At 42.4% G+C, this 19,013-nt stretch overlaps 1 protein-coding gene across 1 annotated transcript; it reads left to right on the forward strand.

The window, feature by feature from the left end:
- The first annotated feature begins 555 nt into the window (after positions 1 to 555).
- Positions 556 to 19,013, forward strand: LOC108261353 (deleted in malignant brain tumors 1 protein). The gene is made up of 8 exons (XM_053677989.1): positions 556 to 2,454; positions 4,514 to 4,543; positions 10,343 to 10,657; positions 11,856 to 12,170; positions 12,265 to 12,543; positions 12,667 to 12,966; positions 13,057 to 13,188; positions 18,623 to 19,013. Exons 1-8 carry the CDS (start codon positions 2,424 to 2,426, stop codon positions 18,826 to 18,828), a joined length of 1,608 nt encoding a protein of 535 aa, XP_053533964.1. The 5' UTR covers positions 556 to 2,423; the 3' UTR covers positions 18,829 to 19,013.

Consider the following 19,013-nt stretch of genomic DNA (forward strand, 5'->3'; position numbering starts at 1 on the left):
TATTGTGTTCGACGTCAAACCGTTTCTTGACAATAACAGCAAATGGCAGCTGTCCTGAGTCGAAACAACTCCCATCACCATATAAGGTCATTTTTTATTTCATGTTATCACATTGCTTCGTATTACATCGTCATTCAAATGCGTAAATGACGGCAAAACGGGTACAAGGTTCACTCGTGGCATCTCTTGACATTATTTACACATGTGACCTTGAAGTAATCCAAAAATAATCAGATTACATTACTTTCATATTGTGAGACTTGGATTACGTTATTGATGACATTTTTTATGAAGTAATTTGTAGCTGTAACAGAATTAAATAATTATATATTTTTAAAGTAACCCTCCCATCCCTGTGTGTGTGTGTGTGTGTGTGTGTGTGTGTGTGTGTGTGTGTGTGTGTGTGTGTGTATTTATCTCTTTTGGAAAAATGGTGTTCATCCTTCCAGTACATTTCATCTTTTCATGGCCCGACACCTTACTATAATAATAATAATAATAATAATAATAATTCCTTAGATTTATATAGTGCTTCTCTAGACACTCAAAATGCTTTACATAGCATGATGGGAAATCTCTTTAGCCACTAGAGTGTAGCATCACCCACCAAACACCAGCTATTAGTGGAGAGGAGAGAGTGATGTAGCCAGTTCAGAGAATGGGATTATTAGGGGGTCATGATGGAGAAGGACCAATGGGGGACTTTCACCTGGACACCGGGGTTATACCCCTATTCAATTCAATTCAATTCAATTCAATTCAATTCAATTTTATTTGTATAGCACTTTTTACAATAGACAGTAGCTGCGTTTACATGGACAACAATAATCCACTCTTAATCCGATTAAGACCATACTCTGATTAAGATACTACCATGTAAACAGCAATTTTTACTTCCCTTAATCTAATTAAGGTCATAATCGAAGTAAGCTCTAATGGGATTAAGACAGGTGGAGTACTCCTGTTTCAGTCGAATTATGGACGTATATTACAGACACGTAAACACCGTAATCACATTCTGAACGTCGTGTGGAGGTTTTCACCGCATTTTGCGACAGGACAGGTTCACACACGGCAGTTTTACGTTTTACGGCGAACGAGAGAGTTCGGCTGCGTCCCAAATCGCATACTTTCCTACTACAGGCCTGCAGTGGGGAAAAATACATGTATCTCGGCTACTATATAGACGGTAATTACGCGATTTGGGACACACCCACCGCTTCAAGCAGCTGTCTATTTGCACGTACAGCATGACAAATAATTAACCGCACTTAAAGCGTTCGTAAAAAAATTAAATAAAAACTCCTAAAACTGTATACGGTCCCATAACGAAGATCAACTATATGTTGATACGTGAGATTCTGGAGGGACGTCGGACGGCGTGGCGCGGTGACGTAATGACGCGGGCTGTTAATCTAATTATGTTCTAGAACATGTAAAACGGGAACATGACAGGAGTATTCTAAAAGCCACTCATGTAAACGCCTTAATCACATTATTATCTTACTCAGAGTAAGGTCAATAATTAGACTACTGCTGTCCATGTAAACGTAGTCACTGTCTCAAAGCAGCTTTACAGAAATATCAACACGGTGTACAGATATTAAAGGTGTGAATTTATCCCAACTGAGCAAGCCACTGAGTGGCGATGGTGGTGAGGAAAAACTCCCTAAGATGTTAAGGAAGAATCCTTGAGAAGAACCAGACTCAGAAGGGAACCCGTCCTCATCTGGGTAACAACAGATAGTGTGAAAAAGTTCACACTATCTGTTGTGATACACCCTAATCTTTACAATAATTGTCCTGGGATTTTTACCGACCGCAGAGAGTCAGGACTTCTGTTTAACATCTCATCTGAAAGACGGTGCTGTTTCTACAGTATAGAGTCCCCGTCACTATACTGGGGCATTAGGTCCCACACAGACCACAGGGTTAACGCCCCCTTCTGGCCTCAGTAATACCACTTCCACCAGCAACCTTGGTTTTCCCGAGGAGGTCTCCTATCTAGGTACTGACCAGGCTCAATGCTGCTTAGCTTCAGTGGGACACCAGGCAAGAACTGCAGGGTGATAGGGCTCACATCTGTAAGAGTGGTCTGTCTGGCTCTAGATGAGAAGTGGTGACAAGAGGAAGTGGATATTTTTGACACTTCATATACCCTGTGTGTTGGAACATGTTTCACAAACAACCGTGCTGTGGTCTGTTCTTCAAACTTTTTTTTTAAGTATTGTATGTAATTGTATTTGTATTGTAAAAGGATTTCTGCTTTTCATGAACAAGAAATGGCCAAAACAGAAACTCCGCCTCTTCAGATGCATGGGAAGAAAAAAAATCAGCTATCATGAAGTCTTCAGCTTCGTCATGATAAGACAGCAGCAGTGTTTGTAATCAACACCCAACTGACCCACGCCTCAAGGACCAGGATGCTGAGGCGTCGTCTCACTTTAATTCTTGGTAAATTCAATGTTTTTATCGATACATTTGGATTTTTTCTTTATTATATTATTATAATCATTTCCACATTTAAATGTGTGGAGTATATGCTGTGTAGGCGAGTCTACACAGATCACAATGACTCTTTACCATGTGATTGCTGATATTCTTACACCTATTTCTTACTAGTCTGTAGAGGATGTTAGAATTTAAATTTTTATTTTAGCATGAAGACATTCCCCAGAGAAAGACCTTTACAGAGCATGTTTACTTTTGTAAATGACACTTTGATCAATATTTCAATGGTCGGCATTACAGTATCTTTTATTTCGAGATGTGTGTGAGAGACTGTTCACTTCTTGTGAATTCTTCAAACGCAGTCAGGTCTGACAAGAAACTTATAAATGTTGGTGTTCAAACAATATCCTTTAATAGTTGTTAGAATTTATTTTCTGTTTAATTCATTGTCTGGTCGTTGAGAGGAAACTCTTTTCCTCGTTTGAGAATGTAATACACACAGTGCTCTCCAGAATTTTTGCCATTCCTCATAAAAACAAAACAAAAAAAAATAGATAAAGTAAAAATAAAATACAAACATTCCACAAAGTGATTATGTCACATATAGAGAGTAATCAGTATTCAATTCAATTCAGTTCAATTCAGTTTTATATGTATAGTGCTTTTAACAACGGATATTGTCTCAAAGCAGCTTTACAGAAACATATAAACACAGGATAGATAGTTTAAGTGTGTGAATGTATCCCTATTGTGCAAGCTGGTGGCAACGGTGGCCAATATGAGGAAGAAACCTTGAGAGGAACCAGACTCAGAAGGGAACCCGTCCTCATCTGGGTAACGCGGGACAGTGTGAAAGTAAAGGAAAGTTCATTATGGTTTTATATGAAGTCTGTTTGTTGAACTAGTCCACTGTTCACTAAAAGAGACCTGAGTGCAGGACTGCATGTGGTAATTGAAGTCCTAAGGCCATCGCAGCAACCGTAGTCCCAGCAACCACAGCAAGAATGTCCATGTGGAATTGAGGTCCGAAACCATTTCATGATACTTCAAGCGGCACTGTCCTCGGCAATCTCCAGGCTGCACTGCTTGGGGTCGTCCTCAGTAGCAGAACGTAGCCTCCAGTTGATGAGAGCTCCATCCAGAGGTAGGGCATCGGGATGGATCAGGCAGGTCCTGAGAGCAGAAAGGATCAGGATCACTGACATCACCATAATATCACATGTGGCTCGACAGAAGGAGAGAGGGAGAGTGAGGTATAGAGAGGGAGAGATTATTAGTTATGTTTACTCTCCTGTGATGGATAAGACTGTGTACTTTGCATAAAGGAAAGTCTACTCATGGTAAGCTTGAGTAAACAAATATGTTTTCAGCCTGGACTTAAACACTGAGACTGTGTCTGAGTCCCGAACACTAACTGGAAGGCTGTTCCGTAAATGTGGGGTTTTGTAAGAGAAAGCTCTTCCCTTTGGTTCTGCTGTAGCCTTCGCATCCTGTTCTTGGTGATGTCACTGTGGTGCTCCATTTTCTCTGTTGGTTGATGATGGGCTTCACAGTGTTCCGTGGTACAGCTAATGTTTTGGAAATTCTTTTATATCCCTCTCTGATTGATTCCTTTTGACAAGTGAGATACCGTACATGCTTTGTAAGCTCTTTGTGGACCATGGCTTCAGCAGTCAGACGAAACCAACAAGATGTGAAGAAAATCCTGTATGATAATTACTTTTGAACATGAGATTGAATGTAATTGGTTCATTATGAACCCAGCCACACCCATAATTATAAAAGGGTGTGCACACTTATGCAGCCAGGTTATTGTAACTTTTAATAGCTTTTAATAAATATAAGTGTTTTATTTCTGTAACTGGAAGTGCAGAGGTTGATCACGGTTGTTTCAGTTGTGACCGAATCGAAGGCACGATATAATATATTCAAATACGTATAGGTGATGTTTATTTATATTTCAGTTGAGTTTATTATTATTAAGATTATCAAACAAAAGACAGCTTTGGATGTTTACATCACTGGTTTAACGAAATTCCTCCTCTTTATTTCTTCTCCATAGTCAGTGTTCTTGGAGCTTCTCTGCTGGTTGGTAAGTGTATTTTTCATTTGAATAAATTTAATTTACTCTCTAGATCAGGGGCATCAAACTCAAATTCTGTCCAGCCCACATCAGCACTTTTTGTGAACCTGAGGTGTCGTATACTACAGCTATTAAAGGTACATTATGAAAGATTAATCCAAATGAGTAAATATTAGGTCTTTAACAGTAAAGTAGGTGGGTTCAACAACATTTGTATGATTTTGTACCTCCTTATGCAAGTGTATACAAAGTTCCACCTCCAGAAACTAGTAGAGCTCAATTCGAGTTAGCGTTAGCAAAGCCTGTCATGACATCACTTTCAAGCGCGCTCGACCATTCAGCTGCTTGAAAACCAAGTTACAACACTATAAATACATGGAATTTTTCTCATGCTGATTTATGAGAATGGCCAAGAGTGCCACTGCTGCTCTGGTTTTCTTTGTAATGTGCTCTAATGTGAGTTTCAGGCTCAGGTGTTAACATCATTAGCTGCATGGGAGTTAGCTAGCATTACATACATTTCACTGACGGTAGATCACACAAAGCTTTCCCTAACCTGGCTCTCCATGTGAGAAAAATGTATCTACTTGATTCGGTATGTAAAGCAGGCCATTTAGACCGTACAAAGCTTTATAGAGGTTGTGTTTACATACATGTACGTGTATGTTAATTCTGTTTCCACCTTCCATATTGGAAAACCGCCAGCAATGTTTATTCTAGTTTTTTGCATTACTTCTCATTAAGATTTTTCCATTATCATTCACTTGATTTTTTTTGCTCATAGGAGAATTATCTTGCCGTGTTGGGCACTTACCAGTTGCGGCCATGTTTTTTTTATTTTCAAACAGACTGAGATGAGGGTGGAGTGATGGGCTTTATTTTTCAGTCTATTAAATGACTGAAAAGAGAGGCATGTAAACACAAACAGGCTTTCCATAGCATAACATGGATTTTCTCAGACACATAATACACTTGTGCTGAGGCCATGATTTAAACAATACATTTTAAAAAATATATTCCACATACAGGTTATTATCTGTTATCTATTCTATTATGTAACACCAATAACATAGGCTTTGAAATTAAAATAGGATGATTCTAGGACAAAGGATTTGCTTACAGAAACTATTCATCAGTATGCACTATGGTTAACATTTATTATACTGATTAAAGTTTTTATTTCCATGAAAAAGTGTTTTAATTTCAAACACTTTTCATCGTCACGATAAAATGCAAGGGTAACGATAGTTTTTGACATGTCTGTATATAGTTTGTGGATTTAATATTGTGCAATATTCATCATTTTCCATATAGAACAAAAATATATACTTAACACATTAAAAATTAAAAACAAGGAGCTGAAATGCTCAATAAAATGCTCAATAAACAAAATGATCAATATAATCTAGCACATCTTGTGTCGTACAAGATGGAGTGACCTCCTGGTTTAGAGAACACAAGCACTAGTAAAAATGAAAATGTGTAAATAGGCCCCTTCAGGAAACACTTTATTTCCTGCACTAAACACAAACCACACTATGGAGGAAGTCATGGTTTCATATGTTCACTTACTATAAAATAACTATTTGAAACTTTTTCACAACTCAGCATGCACAGTATCATAAAAGGTGAGAAAAATCTGACTAAGACACAAATACAATACCAGAATACTTAATGTACAGTATATACATGTACATTAATCATGTACAAAAATCTCAAATAGATTGGACTATTCTGCCAAAATAGATGGAGAAATTACATCATCAACATCATCATCATCATCAGATCCTCATTTGTTCATCCAGGCCTGGAGTATATTAAAAGAAGAGATATAAACCTGTACAACACAGCAGGTCCCAAAAGTGTAACTGGTTAAGTGACAGATTTCTGTCTTTGCCAGGAAGTTCAAGTCAAGTGAACAACACACTAACCACATGAGATGACACAGAACTAAATAAGACCTACACACTCTTCTCTGCTGTCCTCACTATCCGCTGCAGGGTCTTGAATTCCAATACAGTGCAATTTCCCAAACGTTCACATGTTGTTAATAATGTGATTAAGGTGTTTACATGTCTGTAATAAATGTCGATAATGCCACTAAAACAGGAGTACTCCACATGTCTAAACTCGCTCATCCTCTTTCAGCACCTGGATGAGTAATACCAACAAGGTCACGAGGAAGTTCTATGTGCCCCTTAACAATGGCTGTGAAGCTGGGGGAAAAATGGTTGTAGCCACTGGGTTGTGCGAGATCACAATCACCCTTTAAAATCTTGAAAATGTGCAGGTTGATGCCCATGACGCAGCTGTACAAATATTTGAAAGAGGGACCCCTCATAGGGCTGCCCATGAAGTAGACCCACTCCTGGTAGAGTGACCTCGAACGTGAGGAGGGATCTGGAGACCCCTGCCCTTATAGGCATAAACAGTAGCCTCTACAATCTATTATGACAGACACTACTTGGATTAAGTGTGACCTTGCCTATGCCCTGTATGACAGACAAATGAACTGAACAAACTGAATCTGACTGCTGGAATTCAGCAGTCATTTGGATATAACACTTTAGTGCTCGCACTGGGCACAACAGGCTCACACTCGACCCCTGCTCATCCTTCTGAGTTGGGGGCTTAAAAGCTGACAGACTGAGGGGCTGGTTCGTGTAAGATTAAGAAAATGTCTTGGGGAGAAATGAAGGGTTCGGCCATAAAGTTACCCCTGTGTTCCCAGAACTCCAGTGTAGGCACTCTTGGCGTACTGGTAAGGTTGCAACTCACCTACTCATCTAGCCGATGCCATGGCTAAGAGGACAGCTGTTTTCATAGACAGCCACCTCAATTCTGACCTCTCTAGAGGTTCAAATGGGGGCTGACCCAGTGCCTCTAATACGAGATGCAAGTCCCAAGAGGATACTGGATTTCGTCGAGGAGGTCTCAGTCATTGAGCACCTTTAAGAAAGCGGGTCACAAGGGTGTGGGACCCAATCGTCACACCGTCTACTCTATTATGCATGGCTAAGATGGCAGATATGTATACCTTGATGGTCGAGGCTGCAAGGCCTCTATCAAGACGGGACTGGAGAAAGCTGAGGATTACCCATATGGAACAGCGTGTTGGTTCCTGATTTTGTGCTTGGAACCATTCAGAAAAAAGCTTCCATCTGTTAGCGTACAACGCATTGGTGGAAGGTGCATGGGAGCTGTGGATGGTCTTTACAACTGCTGGATCACACAGCCTTAGTAATGGCTCTGGCACTTCAGAGGCCAGACCTAAAGTTGCAACCAGGATGGGTTCGGGTGCCAGATTCGACCCTCCATCTGTGAGAGGAGATCCCTCCTCACAGGGAGGCACCAAGGCTCCCTGTACAGTAATCTGTGTAGTATTGGGAACCACACTCTCCCTGGCCATTTGGGGGCTACTAGTAGCACTTTGTGATTGCCCCTGAAGATCCTGTCTAGGGAGGGCAGTATCAATGGTAGTGGAAAGCATACAGTCAATTTGGCCATGCATGGGCCAGTGCATCTTGGCCTAAGGGGCTTGTTGGTTCCCCCAGTGAAAACCAAAGGGGAAAGTGTGTCATTGCCAGTGAGGCGAAAAGGTCCACCTCTACCCTGCCATATCTGTGCCAGATTGCTTGCACTACTTCGGGGTGCAGCTTACATTTGCCAGGGTGTGGGTTGTGCCAGGATAGAAAATCTGCAGTTGTGTTTTGAGTGCCTGGTAAGAGCCCTCAGGCTCAATAATTGAGGATGTTAGGCCAGCCTCAAGGATTGTTTGGACCTGGTGCTCCCCTGGTGGTTTACATGGTAGATCACAGATGTGTTGTCTGTTCTTATGAGGGTCTGTCTTCCTACCAGAAATGGAAGGAAATGTTTGATGGTGAGCCACACTGCCTGTGGCTCCAACAAATTTATGTGTTGTTCCTGCTGCCAAGAACTCCACTGGCCTCTGGCTGCCCTGCATTGCCATACAGCTCCCCAGCCTTCCAGGGAGGCATCTGTGGTCACTAATTCTCTACAAGAATGTAAGGGAACCCCCTGGGTAAAATATGCTTTTCTCCTTCATGGGCTCAGGCACCTTAGGCAACTGGCAGTGACTCTGACCAGCTTGCGCCTGTGTTGAGTGGGATGCAGGCTGAAGTCGTTCAGCCAGATATGGAGAGGCTGTAATGACAGAAGGCCCAAAGGGACCACCGATGAAATGCTTTGAGGGCCAGAGCCCTGCCTCTTCTGAAGTGACTGATGAGCTGGAGGATGTTGCTAACTCGCCGTTGAGAGGGGGTAGCCATCATCAACCGTGAGTCCAACTGGATGCCAATAAACAGTCTTCGCTGACTGGGCATCAGAGAGCTCTTTCCATAATTCACTGTAAGCCCTAGCTTGATAGCATGGGAGACCAGCAATGCTGATTCTCTGATGGCATCTACCCTTGACTGGGAACAGATCAACCAGTCATCTAAGTACAGGAAAATTTGCATCCCCCGGCCGCTGCTACACACCTGGTGAAGACCTCTGGCACCAGCGAGTTCCCGAACGGGAACACACAAAACTGGTAAGTCCTTCCCTTGAAGGCGAAACAGAGGAATTGCCTGTGCTGGGGTGCGATTGTAATGTGAAAATATGCGTCTTTAAGGTCAATGGTTGTAAACCAATCATTCTGCCTGATGCCTTACAGCACGTCCACTGTAGGTAGCATGTGGAACTTGAAAACCTTGAGGTGTGTGTTCAGAGGTCTTTAATCCAGTACAGGGCGAAATCCACCATCTTTCTTTGCGATAATAAAATACGTGGAATAGAATCCACTGTTCTGTAAGGTGCTCTCTAATTGCTCGATGCACCCTTCTTCAGGAGAGCACAGACCTCCTGGCCATAGGGCCAGAGCCTTGTCTGGGTCCTTGACTAAGGTCATTTTGACTACCAGGAACCTCGGCGGACAACGTCTGAATTGAATGTTGTAGCCTTGTGACAGGGTTGATACATCTCAGGGATCTGGTGTAAGCGCTTCCCAGCATCTGAGCTGCTGGCTGGTGAGGCATCCGACTGCGTGAGTGGTGCAGTCATTGTCTACCCCTTCGCCCCTTACCATTTCTGGAGGGGCGACGCCCGAAGTCTGGCCTCTCTGTGCCAAGCGAGGGGGCTGGGTGGGGATTGGCTGATGAAACCTTTGTGGGCATTGTGCTCTCGGCTGGGTAATTGGCTGTGGTATGTACTGAGACATATTTGTTGCCCTAGAGGGTCTCTGTCTAGCGGGGTGTTTACGATGCAGACTAGCAAACTGTTGTCTGGCCTGTGTAACCTGTAGGCTGCACTCCAGGGGCTGGCTGTGCATCTGGGCCGAATAGTTCCCCAGGAATAACAGGAAAAGAGCAGAGGGCTCTCCTGCAGGCTTCCAAAAGTGGAGACTGGGCCAGCCATATTTGGCGTCTATAACTTTTTTATAATATATTGCTAATAAAGTCCTTATCCAGCTCTGAACAGAGGGGAGGGGGAGGTAGTGGATTAAAAATAAGTACGAAATTGGAGTTAAAAGGTGTTAGTAACCCTACAGTATAACATTAATTACCTAATGCAAATAATCAATCAGTCAATCATATTCATTTATAGAGCACATTTAAAAACAACCAAGGTTGACCAATATAGTGCTGTACAATATATAATGTTCATTAAAAGTCCGGACATCTTTTTGATAAATGATTATGGAATGACAGAAATGGATTCATATTAGTTCAAGTGATGTAATATTGCAATATAGTAATGAGATTCATTAAGATGAATTAAGAGTAACATGTATTTTGCTGTTTGTCCTAGATTGCGCTAATATACGACTCGCTGGTGGCAGTCACTCCTGCGCTGGTAGAGTGGAAGTCTATCATAATTACCAGTGGGGAACAGTGTGTGATGATAACTGGGACATAAATGATACGCAGGTGGTGTGTAGACAGCTTGGATGTGGTAATGCTGTCAGCGCTCATGAAACTGCCCACTTTGGTCAGGGAAGTGGTCCAATATGGCTGGATGATGTTCAATGTTCTGGAAGTGAAAGCACCATCACCCAGTGCTCTCATAATGGATTTGGTATACACGACTGTGACCATGGTGAAGATGCTGGTGTTACTTGCTCAGGTACAGAAACACTCATATATTATGACCTTGTCATCAATGTAATTATATTTATATTGTATTGATTAACATTTATTAGTTTGACAATTTTTTTAAATGAATTATTTTGCTGACACCTTAGTCATTTTAGTAAATGTCAGTCAACTTAAGTGGATACAGATCTTCAGAACGGAGTAACAACAGCTACAAATTCCACAATATTGAAGTTGGCTGGCTGTCATTTTAGCAGCTAGATAGATTATATACGAGAACTAAAATATTTTAAGTGTTATGCATGCCAAACACGTTAGATACTAAATGATAGTAAACACTTGGGGGTGTGCGGGAATAGGATTAAGTGTTTAAATGTAATCTATTTTAGTCACATTTACTGTTGTGGAAGGTCTGTGAAGTTAGTTCCTGTTATCATGTTATATGTTATAGCAGCTATACACAGTGGTTCCATCACCAAAATGCAGTTTGTCACATTATTGAGATAAACTCCTCTCCTGCTTACAGAAAACTTCACCATATCAACAATTACATGTTTTTAATTCGTTTATGTGAAGAGTCCCTGTGTAAATTGTTACTATAGAAATGATAACATTACAACAGGCACATTACTGTAAAGCTGTTATAGACAATTAATCAACAATTTGTGCAAATTCAGCAGTGCTGTGGTATAAATCTTAAATAAATGTTAGTCTCCTCTGATGATCTCTTTAATCCAGTGGATTATAATAGATTATTCAGATTATTATCTGTTTATTTCATGAATGTAAATGTCTCACTGTGAATGTACATACATGCTTTAATCCTTTCTAATGTTCTACATATGAATTTAAGTCAAGTTGAACTCCCATTCTTTCCATTGAACCTGGTGTGGCCTGCACTTATCAAGTTTAAAAATTTGTATTGGATGGAGTCAGTTTGAGGAAAATAAATGAGACACACTACATTTTTTCATTGTACATACCTACACATATTTCATTGTTCAGTTGAGACACTGTTTTGAATATAGTTTGGATATTTAAATTGGTTATTTACTACACTGAACAAATTCAATATTATTCAGCATACACAGATTGAAAATAGAGTAGTTCAAAATTTTCCCAACTGGTTTTGTTCCGAATATTATTTCCCTTTATATCTCATGATCAAACTGATGGATACACAGATCTATCAGTAGTAAAACCTGCTCTCTTTTTATGTGATAAATCAGAGCGTAATCAGGTCAGGCTGGTGAATGGTCAGAGTAACTGTTGTGGTCGAGTGGAGATCCAGCACAATGGCCGTTGGGGAACAGTGTGTGATGATGACTGGGACTTAAAGGATGCAGAGGTGGTGTGTAGACAGCTTGGATGTGGTAAAGCTGTCAGTGCTCCTTCTAATGCCCGCTTTGGTCAGGGAAGTGAACCAACCTGGCTGGATGATGTTCAGTGTACTGGAACTGAGAGCTACATAAATCACTGCTCACACAGTGGATTTGGAGAAGAAGACTGTGGACATGAAGAAGATGCTGGAGTCGTGTGCTCAAGTAGGCTTTTGTTGTTGTTGAATTTTGTTGTAGCAATACCCTGTTTAAAGTGAAAGCAGTTACAAAATGATGAAACATATTCCTTTATTATAAGACTTGCAGACTCCCACATTGACTCGGACCTCCCCAACGTCTGTGGTCTCACCTGGAGAAGTCCTTCAGTTCAGATGTTCCACACCCAGCCCAACATGCATCTCTGTAGACTTCAGTTTGTATAAAACTTGGACATCAATAAAGAAGCAAACTGCAGAATCTACAACAACATTTACTCTGACTGTAGATGCCTCACATCAGGGCCAGTACACCTGTGACTACTCATACAGGGAAAGTGCCTTTTCATCATCCAAGAGCAGCTCTATCAGGATCACTGTGGGCAAGTGACATGTTCTGGACATGTTTGCTAGTACCAGACAAAATTTGACCTCAGCAATAAGATAGATTAGTTCTCTTCATTTCATAATTTTCAGTAAGAGTGACCATGATTGTTGTTTTCTAGTGAACCTGCAGCAGCCCAATATCTTCTTCAGTGCTGCTGGTGGACCAGAAGTAACAAGAGGCTACGGCTTCTCCATAATCTGCTCCACTGAACCTCAGTATCCAGGAGGTTCCTTCCACTTGAAGTTCAGTGGATCCAACATCATCATGACTCAGTCGGCTGTTAACCACTCAGCCATCTTCCTGTTTCCTGAGGCAGATTTTGTCCATCAGGGAAACTACAGCTGTGCTTATGAAGTTAACGTGTCTTCACGCACCTTTACCTCCACTACCACTGAGCTGCTGGAAATCACTGTGAAAGGTATAGTAAGAAAAACTAGTTCTGTTTTTTTGTGTGTGTGTTCTGCAGTTTAATGTTTGAAAAGCCTGATGATGATGATTTCTCTCTCAGCATCTCTGGCTCCCTACATTGGTGTTGGAGTGACAGCAGGACTGCTTCTCATCTTAGTTCCAGTCATCATTTGCTTTGTGAAGACACAGAAAAGACAGAAATGTCAGATGGATAAGACAAAGGATTCACAGCGTGAGTTGAAAAAGTCATAAACATTTCACTATATTAGTAAAAGCATCCCTTTGACAATGGAAATAAATATAATTTTGTTTTACACTACAGCGCTGTTGCATTCTTACATGTGATTCATTTTTTTAAATTGCAGTTCTGACATTAGTGCAGCTACAAATCACAGGTTTATATTTACAAGCTCATTTTTATATGTTATTGTTTCAATAGGAACAACCTAAAAGGTTATTATTTATTTATTTATTTATTTATTTTTAAATTTGTGTATTGGTGACATGGTGAAAGTTTTTGTAAACAATTTCCAGTGTCAGCACTTTTTTAAAGTCAGAAGGAAAGCTAGAACTTGTTTTACAAGGGAAAGTCTTCAGGGCAGAGGAGTTTGCAGAGAAACACTTTGAGGTTTCTCATGTACACGACAAGCTGAAATAGTTTTTTGTCTTAACTTCAAGCGAGAGAAAAAAAGAGGCTGATAAGGGAACAACTGATTATAGCTGCTAAGATATGTGAGAAGAGGAACTAACTTCTGTAACAGACCTTGCACAACAAGTAATTATAAATGGATAAAAAGTGTATTTAGTTCTTTAATGTATAAAAAACTAATCAATAACAATTGCTGAGGTATAAGAGAACTAAAAATATTTAACATATAATCAACATTGATTGCTAATTATTTTCCTGTAACAGCACGACACAGACAGTTTTATTTATTACTTGTATTATTCTTGTTGAATTTGAATATATACCTTCATATAGTAACCATCTGGTTCCCTGAGAAGGGAATGAGATGTCGCGTGAGCTCAACGCTATGGGAAGCGCTCTCAAGCGTGACTGGTATATGAAGCTTGTGAAACATCATGCTTATTTATAGGCCTGCCATGATTAGGTGACGTGGCAATTAAGCGTGACGTGACATATAAACACCACCTGTGTACTTTGTCATCACCCTCTATTATCTGAAGTGAAAACACAATTCACAGGTAGGCCCCAGTAGGACAAAGTTACGCAACGTCTTGTCCCCTTCTAAGGGAACAGGGTTACATGAGTAACCCAGACATTCACTTTCAAAGGGAACTGAGCATTGCGTGAGCTTAATACTGTGGGAATGAGAATTCCCACATGAGAAGATGCGAGCCCGAGGTTCACTGCAAAACACCCGGGGCGGAAGGTATATCCAAGCTGTAGTCTTTGGATAAAGCCTTTGAGGAGGCCACCCCCCTAGTGGAATGAACCCTTATGCCAAGAGGCGCAGCGAAAGCGATAGAGATTGCTTCCACTATCCAATTAGAAATGAGCTGCTTCGACACAGCATCACCTCTACTGTTGCCGCCAAGCAGACCAGCAGCTGCTCTGACTTATGCAACTGGCTGGAGCGGTGGACATAAGTACAGAGAGCCCTTACCGGACACAGTTGGTGCAATTTCTCTTGTTCCAGTGTGAGGAACAGAGGAGGGCAGAAAACCTGCAACACTACTGGCTGGGCAGCAGATGTACGCACTTTAGGAATATAATCTGGCCTAGCATACAGGAAGGCCTTGGCTAATCCAGGGGCAGGAAGGGGCAACAGAGAGAGCTTGTAGATCTCCTACTCGCTTGAGTGATGTCAGGGTCAGCAGAAGAGCTACCTTTGGAGTCAGAAGCTTCTCTGAGGCTGACTCTAAGGGCTCAAATGGGGCACCTGCCAGACCTTCCAGGACCACAGAAAGGTCCCAGAAAGGTATGCGTGGTTTGCAGATGGGCCTCAGCCTCCTGATACCATGCATAAACCGTGAAGTTAGAGGATGTTGCCCCATAGAGGCTCCATCAATAGGTGCATGGTTAGCCAAAATGGTGGTCACGTAGACCCTTATTGTAGGAGGAGCCAACCCCACTGAGAAATATCCTTCTAAGAACTCCAGGAGTGCAGCTATTGCGCAGATCACTGGGTTTAGCTGTCGTTCCTCACACCACTTGAGTGCATACAGTTTCCTTGTGGATGGTGATCTAGCGTTCCACATGATCTCTACAGCCTCAGTTGTGAGACCAGAATCTATGAGCTGGTGCCCCTCAGGGGCCAGACCCACAGTTTCCATGGCTAGGGTGATAAATCAGCCTTCCGGCTTGAGAGAGTAGAACCCTGCAGATGGGAATCTCTGAAGGAGTGCCATCTAGCAGGGAAATTGTCTCTGAGAACCATATACGAACCGGCCAATAAGGTGCTACTAGCAGCAGAGGAAGACGGTCTTGGCGAACTCTCACTAGAACTTGTGGGAGCAGAGCGATCATGGGGAAAACATATAAATGTGATGTTGATGGTGCAGTAGGAGTGAGGGCAAACCACAGCAGGCAGTGTGTTGTCTCCTCGGAGGCGAACACATCCACTTCCGCTTGTCTGAACCTCGGCTGTATGAACTCCACCACTTGTTGATGGAGCCACTAATCCCTAGGCTTCAGCCTCTGCCTCAACAGGATGTTTGCCCCCGCATTCCAGTTGCCGAGAATGTAAATTGCACTCACTGACAAAAAATTTCCCTCTGCCCAGAGAAGAATTGGTTGCGCCTGCCTGAACAGGGGGCACGGACATAATCCTCCCTGGTGGTAAATATATGAGACCACCACTGTATTGTTTGTCACAACTAACACATGGTGACCTCTCAATTGAGGGAGAAAGAATTCAGTGCTAGAAATATGGCCCGCATTTCTAGGCGATGTATATGCCACTCCAGATGGGGGCCACTGCAGAGACCGTGAGCTGGACAGCCATCTAAGACCACACCCCAGGCTGTGAGGGAGGTGTCTGTCATTTCCGTCTTGCGATAAGGAGACACCCCTAGAGTGTGACCCAAGGCTAGAAACCAGGGAAAGCCTCCACATTCTCAGAGCACATAAGCATTGCCGTGTGAAACTGATTGCTCTCAGAGGTTTCATCCTCGGATGAAACCCCCAACTTTTCAGCCACCACTGAAATGGTCTCCTGTGCAATAGGCCCAATGGTATGACATCGGCTGCTGCTGCTATAAGCTCCAACAGTCTCTCATAGAGACTGGAATGATCCGATGCATGTTAGTGATAGAAATGCCCTCATTTGAGTAGAATCCTTATAACCTCTGGAAAAGTTGTCCTCTGCACTGGAGAAAGCATATTTTTCTGACATTCAACTAGATCCCCAAGCTCTTCATGTGGGTGACAACATCATCTTGATGTCGAATTGCCAGTTCTCTGGATCGTGCTAGAATTAAGAAGTCGTCCAGGTAGATTAGTACACGAATGCCCTGGAGTTGCAATAGAGCCAGAATAACATCCATGCACTTTGTGAAGGTGTGAGGGGATAAAGCTAGCCTGAAGGGATGAACCTGATATTGGTATGCATTGCCTTCAAACACAAACCTCGGGACCTTCCTGTGACTGGCCAATATTTCTATGTGGAAAATGCACCTTTTTAGATCCATCGTCACAAACCAGTCCTCAAATTGAATCTGTGGAACGATAAGTTTGAGCCTCAGCATCTTGAACCTGTATGTCTGTAGAGTACAGAAGAGATCTAAAATTGGCTGCATATGCCCATCTTTTTTGCAGACCAGGAAATAATGGCTGTAAAAACCTCCCTCTATCAGGGAACGGGGTACATGTTCTATGGCCCCTTTGTCCAAGAGGGATCTTACTTCCTGCACTAATGTCGGGCTCTGTTCTGTGCTGACTACTGTGGTGAGCACACCTCTGAACCGGTGGAGGGGTCGAACTCATAACTGGACCAGGTAGTCATTTTCTACGCTAGACAGAACCCATGGAGACATATTTGCCAGTAGTTTCTATGCTGCCAGATGGTCTTTTAGTGATGTTAACTTTTCCACATTATATTGGAGGGAAAGCATCAGATTTTCATTACCCTGTGACATCTCGCTGATCAGAGAACACTGAAAACTTGGGACAGCCTTGGCTAGGGGAGGCCCTACAGTAGTACTAGGCATAACTACCCTAAAAACCTCATGTCCCCTGATACATCCCTCCACAGCCCTTCAGGACCGCTCCTCCTTGTCTGTCTACTTGGCCTTTATGACCATTCTCAGACCAGGCCTAGTAGTAGGTTGCGACCCTGGCTGCCCGGTTCCACTGGCTGTCTGTGGGAGGAGGCAGGCCGCCACACTCGCCTTCTGTGCCTCCCTCGCACTAGCGCTGTCCTTGAACTCGACACAACAGGGAAGGAACTGGCTGAATGCCGCCTTATGTTGAGTTCACTCAGCTTGTCTACTTGGTAGGCCTGCAACACTGCCATTGTCTGCTGTGACCCACAAGCAAGACCCACTACTGCATAGGCCTTGCCCACCAATGCCGCGGTGGCCTTACATGGCTTGGATGGTAAAGCCAGCCCCCTTAAATTGCCTGCCATTGATGGAGAGAAGTAGCTCGCAAGCACCTCCTCTACCTTTGGCATAGCTAAATAGCCAAGCCATTCATTTCCCATGATGGACGAATAATCTGACATCGCATGGTTATAAATATGATATATGTGATATATGCATGGTATCCCCCCGAGAAGCGTGATATTTTGAAATGCACTTCTGGAAAAAAGGGGAGTTTTCTGCAGTCTAGGGATTTATTTTCACTGGGGAGAAAAAAGATCATCCTGCCTCAGTAATCACTTCAAGCAGTTCTTTATATGCTTGAGAGCTGCCCTCAGGTTTTAGCACACCCTTCTGGCTTCTCTGAGTCAGCGAGGAATTTTTTTTTTTTTTTGGCTTTCCATAACAGAAGGAGGTGTCGTGACGTGAGCTCCAAAATCCAGCAGAGAGCCGGACCCGGAAGACAGAGCAAGAGACCTCTGGCTCCAGCTGGCTGCCTTAGTAGCAGCCGGCCCAGAGCCGTGAGGCTCTGAAACTCAACTCCCCTTGGCTGAAAAGAGAGGTTCGCAAGCAGAGCTGCCTAATTGTCGTTCACAATGTGTTCAATGTGCACAAGGCGTTCACAATGTGCACAGTCAGACCTCTCGAGGACTGCCCTGGCGTGCTCCATCCCCAGACACTTCATGCAGAAAGTGTGTCCGTCGTACTCCTGATGAAATGGGAGCAAGGAGTAACACAATTCCTGAATTCTCTCTCACTCATAATTTTCGCCCTTTTTTTTTTAAAGGGATAGAAAAGTAAAGAGATTTTTCTTTAAAAAAAGAAAAGAAAGATAGAGTGGAAATGAAGAGTCTTTTTGCAAGCGTTACACAAACGACTGACATGCAGTCTCACTGAAGATAATAAGGCTGACGGCATGGTTCACAGGTGTCATTTATATATCACGCGACACGCTTAATTGCCACGTCACCTGATAATGGTAGGCATGATGTTACAAAAGCTTCAGATACCAGTCACACGCGAGGGAGCTTCCAACAGCATGGAGCTCATGCAACGTGGAGTTCCTTTGAAAGGGAACTAACCTGTAAACTTGTGTGTAATTTGACTCCATCAATTTGTAGGTGCCAAAAACACACATGAGAGTCCCCAAGGAGAGATTGAGACAGATGACGAAGCTGATTATGAAAACGCAGAAACCATTTTCCACCAGAAGGAGGACTCAGAGGACTCGGATAATGATTACATTAATGTTGATGCTGATGAACAAAGAAGTGATGTGGACAATGACTATGAAGATGTAGATATTTATGCAAACTATGTAGCATAGAGTGAAAAAAAACAATTAACAAATATCCACAGTGCACAAGCAATAACATGGTTAAATTGGATCATTTTCCATTGTTAAGATATAACCACTGTTAATTAGAGATGGTTTAATTAACATGGACTTCAGAGTCAGTTTGTTATTTACTCATTAGTCTTTTCAGATATAAATATATTGAAATTTTTATT

This window comes from Ictalurus punctatus, chromosome 2 (genome assembly GCF_001660625.3).
Source record: "Ictalurus punctatus breed USDA103 chromosome 2, Coco_2.0, whole genome shotgun sequence".
Lineage (NCBI taxonomy): Eukaryota > Metazoa > Chordata > Actinopteri > Siluriformes > Ictaluridae > Ictalurus > Ictalurus punctatus.

What these genes read in the sequence shown, in the direction of transcription:
- LOC108261353 (XM_053677989.1), top strand. Translation starts at nt 2,424, where the DNA reads ATGCTGAGGCGTCGTCTCACTTTAATTCTTG. An exon ending in TGCTGGAGTCGTGTGCTCAA is followed by an intron (nt 12,171 to 12,264) that starts GTAGGCTTTTGT and finishes CTTTATTATAAG; the next exon opens with ACTTGCAGACTCCCACATTG. An exon ending in GCTGGAAATCACTGTGAAAG is followed by an intron (nt 12,967 to 13,056) that starts GTATAGTAAGAA and finishes TTTCTCTCTCAG; the next exon opens with CATCTCTGGCTCCCTACATT.